At 36.1% G+C, this 8,001-nt stretch overlaps 1 protein-coding gene across 1 annotated transcript; it reads right to left on the reverse strand.

Moving 5' to 3' along the window:
• Positions 1-2,375: 2,375 nt before the first annotated feature.
• On the reverse strand, positions 2,376-4,569 carry LOC142164274 (uncharacterized). The gene is made up of 3 exons (XM_075221966.1): positions 3,947-4,569; positions 3,055-3,847; positions 2,376-2,750 (listed from the first exon to the last, which is right to left on the reverse strand). Exons 1-3 carry the CDS (start codon positions 4,567-4,569, stop codon positions 2,376-2,378), a joined length of 1,791 nt encoding a protein of 596 aa, XP_075078067.1.
• Between the last annotated feature and the right edge of the window lie 3,432 nt (positions 4,570-8,001).

An 8,001-nucleotide genomic window follows, 5' to 3' on the forward strand; every position in this document is an offset into this window, starting at 1 on the left:
CTCAACGGGAAAGAGCTATATTGGATGTTCCGTGGAAACCAAACAAAAAATATAATTCCTCCGTCTCAATTTATGTGAACTCATTTGACTGGCACAGAGTTTAAGAAAAGAGAGAAGACTTTTGAACTTGTGGTGTAAAATGAAGCACATATATTTTGTGTGGCTATAAATCATTGCATAAAGGTAAATTGTTTCCAAATAGGAAAAGAGGTCATTCTTTTTGGCACGGACTAAAAAGGAAATAGGTTCACATAAATTGAAACGGAGGGAGTATGATAATTGCATATTGAAAGTAATATGTCAAATAGTGAAGAAACAGTGATAACAATCCCCGAAGGGTCCAAATAGTTGGAACAAAGCCCAAATATGGCAATCAGTCCAAATAATGATGATAACAAATAAGCTTCAATCAAATACGCGGTAAAAGCATCACTCGGGACGGACCAAGTCACAATCCCCAATAATAAACGACCCCACGCTCATCATTAAGTGCGTGTCTCACCTCAATATAGCACTACGATGTGCAAATACGGGGTTTCAAACCCTCAGGACATCATTTACATTCATTACTCACCTCGAACCAGCTAAAGCTCTAGCTCACTATGCCCTTGCCTCTCAAATCGACCTCCTCGCGCATCAAATCTGACCAAAACCACAACGGATACATTACAATAGGCTAAGGGAACAAAACCCAAGCAAAAATAATCGAAAAGCATCAAAATCCCGAAATTAGCAAAACCCGAGCCCCGGGCCCACTTCTCAAAACTAAGAAATTTTCACATCAACGGATTCCTTATCTCGCCACGAGTTCATACATATCAAAATCACAAGGATCGGAGTTCAATTGACCCCTCAAATCCCAAATCTTAGCTCTCTTAAGTTCAAGCCCTAACTTCCATTTTTAGTCCTTGTTTTTCTTAATTTTTCAGTCTTAATTCATGTAATAACACCATTGGATTGTGTTTGAGGTCCAAAAATTCTTACCTTATCGAATCTCCTTGAAATCCCTCTTTAAAATCACCCACAATTCTCCAAGTCCGAAGTGAAAATGACTAACCCTTCAAAAATTCGCAAAGAAGAACTTAAATACCTTCTGCTCAGTCATAACCGCTTCTGCGGTAAAAAAAAATGCTTCTGCGGTCCTACCTCCGCTTCTGCAGAATTCCTTAAGTCCAGCCTGACCGCATCTGCAGTCCTATAGCCACATCTGCGGTTCCGCAGGTGCAGTCCCTAATCCGCATCTGCGATCCCAGCCTTTTCCTTGCCTTTCTGCTTCTGCGACCTCCAACCCGCATATGCGACATCGCACCTGTGGCTTCCAAACCGCAGGTGCAAAAATACCAGAACAGCAGCAATCTGCAACATCACAAGTCCAAATTCTTCCCGCTTAGCCATCCGAAATCACCCTGAGGCCCCCGGGACCTCAACCAAAAACACCAACACCTCCTAAAACATCATCCAAACTCGTTCCAATCACCACAACACCAAAACCATCGAATTATATCGAATTCAAGCCTAAGTTCTTCTAAAACTTCCGAAACACGCATTTGATCAAAAACTCAACCAAAACACGTCCGAATGACCTAAAATTTTGTACACACATTCCAAATGACATAACGAAGCTGTTGCAACTCTCGGAATTCCATTCTGACCCTCGGATCAAAATCTCAGCTATCAACTGGAATTCGCCAAAATACTAACTTTGTCAATTCAAGCCTATTTCTACACCGGACCTCCAAAACCACTTCCGATCACACTCCTAAGTCAAAAATCATCCCCCAAATCTAACTGAACCACCGGAAATCACATCCGAGCCCTCTAACTCATAAGTCAACATCCGGTTAACTTTTCCAACTTAAGCATTCTTAAAAGAGACTCAGTGTCTCATTTCTTACCAAAGCACACCAAACTCAAACCAATCAACTCGACCACATAAAATACGGATAACGAAGCATAAAGAAGTAGAAATGGGAAAAACAGAGCGGTAACTCATGAGACGACTGGCCAGGTCATCACAGAAGATGAAATAATTACTGGAAATAATTCTTGCTCAAGATAAAAATATTTCAAATGAGAAGGGAGAGTTTGAGTTCAGGTTTTGATTGAACTTCTTCGGATTTCATCTCTTCTTCTTCTGAATCTTTGTCCAATATTTCAGCTTCTTTTCTGATGGTGGGATCATCATCATGTGTGGTGCCTGATTTGATCAAGCATCTTTCCATTGAATCTGGAATTAATTGATCATCTTTGAATTCATCTATAAGATAACTAATCATGTCAATTGAAAAACATGAAGATGATGTTTCATCTCCTGAATATCTTAGTATCTTTTGCATATCAAATATGACTCTTTCTTCATCAACTCTTAAAATTAATTATCCTTGATGAACATCGATAATTGCTCTTCCTGTAGCAAGAAATGGTCTACCTAAAATTATTGGTTCATTAGGACATTCTTTCATTTCAAGTACTATAAAATCTACAGGGAAAACAAACTTATCTACTCTTACGAGTACATTTTCAATTATTCCCTTAGGTTTCTTAGTACTTTGATCTGCAAACTGAAGAGAAACACTTGTGTCTTTTATTTCACCAAGATCTAACTTTTCAAAGATAGAAAATGACATTAAATTTATTGAAGCTCCAGAATCACAAAGTGCTTTTTCAAAATATACTTCTCCCAAAGTGCATGGAATTGTAAAACTGCCTGGATCACCAAGTTTTTGTGGTAGCTTATTTTGACGTATACACTGCATTTTTCCGTAAGCATTACCACAGAAACTTCTTCTAATTTTCTTTTACTTGACAAAATTTCCTTTAAAAATTTGGCATATGAAAGCATTTGTAACAAAGCATTAGTAAAAGGAATATTGTTGTGAATTTGTTTTAAAATCTCCAAAAAGTTTGCAAATTGGTTGTCAAGCTTTTCTCTTTTCATTTTTTGTGGAAAGGGAATATTCACAGGGAAAGGAGTCAATTTTTCAATATTTTTTTCTTGACTTTATTCTTTTAAGATGGTTCAGAGGGTATTTCAACATTCTTACCGTTGTTTACCTGTTGTTCTGACTGATCTGCATAGGGTTTATCAAGCTCCTTACCTGATCGTAATGTGATGGCCTTAAGGTGCTCTTTTGGGTTTTTCTCTATATTGCTTGGTGAGAGACCTTGAATCTTTTCTGAAACAAGAGCTGCCAATTGGCTCAACTGTATTTCCAGATTTTTGAGGGATGAATTTTGTCTTGCCATATTTTCATCAGTGACCTTAATATACTTATACAGAAGATCATCAAGACTTGAATGAGCTTGTTGAGGCCTTTGCTGATAGGGCCCTGCTTGTTGATAAGGTCTAAAGTTTGATTGACCATGGTTTGGATTCTGGTATCCGGGTGGACCTTGTATTTGTTGCTTCTGGAAGCTTTGAGAGTTCTCTGCACCATTTGGATTGCTCCATTGAAATCCTGGATGTTTCTGTGCCATTGAACTTCCAAAAGGATACTGCTTGTAACCGATGACATTGACATATTCATCATTGTGATTGGTTGCTTGACATTCATGGTTCTGATGATTTCCTCCACGCATGTCACAAGCCTCAGATTGGCTTGGTTGTTGTGTATTCACCTTAAAAGTTTCAAACTTTTGTGCCAAAGAAACAATTTGCTGTGTTAGTGTATTTAAAGCATCAACCCGATTTACTGTAGCGGCCTTCTTGATAATTATACGCTCAGATAGCCATTGCATGGCATTCTCAGAAATTTCATTCAACAATTGCAAAGATTCCTCTGTTGTTTTTCCCATTACTGAACCTCCTGCAGCTGCATCTATCACATTTCTAGAAGATGGTTTTAGCCTGTGATAAAAAATATACAATTGCATATGTTCAGGAATATCGTGGTGTGGTTATTTTTTTAACATTGCTTTTAATCTTTCCCAAGCTTGATAAACTGACACTGTGTCAGTCTGCAAGAAATTAGATATGTCTTGTCTTAACTTTGTGGTTTTAGCAGGGGAAAAATATTTGTTTAAAAATTTCTGAGTCATTTGATCCCATGTAGTAATGGAACCTTGTGGCAAACTTCGCAACCAAGTCTTGGCATCTACTTTTAAAGAAAAAGGAAATAGCCTTAACTTGATAGCTTTAGGAGGTACTCCATTATACTTAGTTGTTTCAACAAGTTCCAAAAAGTCAATTAAATGACTGTGTGGATCTTCACTTGTGTCTCCAGTGAAGATGCAAGACTGTTGAATTGTTTGAATCAGGCCAGTCCTGATTTCAAAGTTGTTGGCTGCCACTGGAGGTTTTCTGACAATAGATTCATAGTTGAAGCGGTCAGGTCTAGCATTATCCCTTAGGATTCTGTTTGCTGGCCTTGGCGCCACTTCATCAAATTGATCCTCTATTTGTACTGGTGGTGGTACTTCGCGTGGGTTGATATTTTCTACTTCCTGATTCTCCATACCTTCACGAGCTATGCTTTGGGAAGATAATGCTTGTCTTTTCCTATGCAATCGATGAAATCTTTCAATTTCTGGATTGTAATTGACCAACTCTTTTATAGAAGAGCGGGTCATAAACTACTCAAAATTCTAAAAAAAACAAACTGAACTTAACTCCTAAAGTGATAGTAGTAGTAGTAATTAGAAGAAAATAATTAAAAGAAAGTGATGAATAACAAGGACAACAAAGATGACAAAAATAATAAGCGATCAAATACAAATAGTAGTATGATAATGCAGTAGCAGTAGCAGTAGCAGTAGCAGTAGCAGTAGCAGTAGCAGTAGCAGTAGCAGTAGCAGTAGCAGTAGCAGTAGCAGTAGCAGTAGCAGTAGTAGTAGCAGTAGCAGTAGCAGTAGTAGTAGTAGTAGTAGCAGTAGCAGTAGCAGTAGTAGGTAGCAGTAGAAGCAGCAGAAAAAAATGGTAAACGAAATCAGTTAGTAGTAACAGTAACTAACGATGGAAAATAATAATATAACACTAATATAGAATATAGTTACAAGTAGTACTAGTATTAATAATAGTGATTGCTATGCTATAATGATGATAAGAATGATAAATGATAATAACACTTGTATAAGATGTTAGTACTTGTAATAGTAAAAGTAATAGTAGTAATATTTAGTAAACATTGATAGCAAAGATAATAATACTAATAGTAAGTTTAAATTAGTAACACAATATTTAGTCTGAAGTAGACTTGTGCCAATCCCCGGCAACGGCGCCAAAAATTTGACGAGGCCAATGCGTATAAGATTTTGCTACTCGTACTTTGTCAAATTCTAGAATAGTTTATGATATCGTCCCATAGAGATTGGAGAATCTAGCTACAAACTTATAATATTCTTACTACTATTTGAGAGAATCAGATTGATGAAGTTTTGTTTGTTGAAAATTTAAATTGCTTAAGTTGAAACAAAATAACTTTCGGAAGATTTATATTTAAAAAGAGTTGGGAATCATTGAATTCACTCGATAGCGTGATAATAATAAAATCTTAGCTTCTACATGTATTTCTCTTAGAAATAATTGTTTATTGCTAATACAATTATATTTTGCTCACTAAGAAATAATCAATTAATAACATTCCGCGAGGTTATGTAAATCAATTGATATATGATTCATGATGATTAAACTGAAATAATTTTCTTGCCCGAATTGTGCTAAAAGATAGCAAAAACCTCTTGCGATTAATTTTTACTAAAAATCAATAATCTTGCCAACTACAACTCCTCTGTGAGAATTAGAATGGAAGTAAGCAAGATTACAGACTTGGAATGATAGCTTAAAAAGAATTACTCTCACTCTATTATTTTACCCAATAGTTATCGTATATTAATTTTGCTTCGTGAGAATTACAAAATTGACATACAACTAACTTTGGAGAATAAATACATAGAAGTGATAATAATTAATTAAAACTAATATTCCAGCACAATATAGAAATATAATTAGAAAGTTTAGGTCAAGCATGTAGTAAAATTGAGATTAATATTATAACGCAAAAGAGTTCATCAACTATCCCAACAAAAGAGATTACTCCATTATGGAGTATTTAAATCTCACAAAGAAAGAAATTCTTAAAATATTATCAACACTCTTAGAAAATTCAAAGACTACAAGATAAAATGAAATAGATAAAGATAGAAGTAAAGACCAAAGCTAGAGAAAAGTTTGCTAATCAGGCACGTATTATCCCCCTCCCCCCTTCAACACAAACATCCTATTTATAGAAATCAAATCTCATAAGGTGCCACGATGCCTCGTGGTTCTTTTGCCATGATGCGTCGTGCTTCTATTGCCATGATGCCTCGTGCTTCTCTTTTTATTCCTTTATTTGCTTTATCATGATATTTTTATTTCCTGCAAAATACTATTAGAAAATACAGATAATTGACATATTATATATATATATATTATTTAAAATAATTTATTTTTAAGTATATAATATATGAATATTTTATAGTCATCAAACTCCCCCACACTTGAATCCTTGCTCGTCCTCGAGACAGTAATTTTATTAATACATATATATACATAAACTTTTAAAAAGCATACGCCTTTGTGGGAATCATCATCATCATACCGTACCCGGCCTCGAAGAGGACTCGGTAAAAATGTACCTGGCTATCATAAGGCTCGGTAGAATCGTACCCAGCCAAGTGGAGCTCGGTAAACCCAACTGATAGTGGTTGCACAATAGGTGTCGCACCCGGCCGACTATAGCGTGGCTCGGTAGAGTAAAATAGATACATATAAATAATGCATGTAGGACTCATTGGAATCATATTCTGAACCTTTCGGAGTGACGTAAGGTCGATATTCTCCATACACGTTATTACGAATAACACTTCATCAAGAATATTATAATAATCAGGAATACCAACAACATTGATAACATAAGAATAAGAGAAGCAACCTCAACATCAATTGTTCCAAAAGAAGGGAAACAATGTAAGTACTGCTAGCTTCTAAGAATAGAGTACCATTGGAAGCTCGCTCATTGCATTATGTACAATCGAATTCATGCAAAAGAAGGAAACGGATAGCTTCACATACCTTGTATATGTACTTCCCAACTTCAAGCTATGCAAATGTCATGACTCCTTAGTCTACAATAAGAGAAATGACACTATCGTTATCGTTTAAGCGTTGTAACTATTATGTATCTACCACAACCTATTTTACGATGAAACGGACAACACCTCCCCTATATATATGACTTCATACCATTCAAAACAGTCACCAAACAGCCCAAACAACATCAATAATAAACATATTGACGACAACCATAATAGTACCAAACAATCCGAAAACGTTACGATGAACGACCAGCAAACAACCCTGCCATTATGTTGTGTTTCACCACACCCTTCCTCCTCTAAACTCCATAAAACAAGTATCAAAAGAGACAATCCAATAGCAACATGAAACAACCCACAAAACAGTCCCACAAGTTCAGCAACTCTAAATTAATTTTTCAGTTTACTTAAACACGTTTCAACTTGTCTTTTCTTTCAAATTGAGAAACACAACCAAAAGTACATAATTATACCTTTTATCCAACAAAACAGCCACGAATTCAACTTAAAAATAAGTCCACAAGAATGAACAACATAGTACTCTTTCGAAACTCCATAGGTCTATTCTTTACGATCGAGTTACAACTCGCAAACGCATAGATAATGGAAGGAGAATCATAAACTTACCTTGTACTAAGTATAAATCACGAAACCTGGTCCTTCTTCATCAAAAATCAGTTCCTCAATGCGGCTACAAGAAGGAGAAAGAGAAACTAGCAAACTGTCCGGACTTTTCAGCACTAGAATCACGTCATATAACCCGAAATACCCTAGGGTTTGTGTGGGATTTTTATGGAGGAGTTGCAGGGGTTAAATTTGGTTTTCAAGGTCTTAAATATGGGTGAAGTAAATGAGTTGATAATCCCTTAAAATTCTCCTCTTGGCCGACTTTGGGGCTTTTAATTGAGTCCTCTCATTTTGGCAAGT

Source organism: Nicotiana tabacum, chromosome 1 (assembly GCF_000715075.1).
Source record: "Nicotiana tabacum cultivar K326 chromosome 1, ASM71507v2, whole genome shotgun sequence".
Classification (NCBI taxonomy): Eukaryota; Viridiplantae; Streptophyta; class Magnoliopsida; order Solanales; family Solanaceae; genus Nicotiana; species Nicotiana tabacum.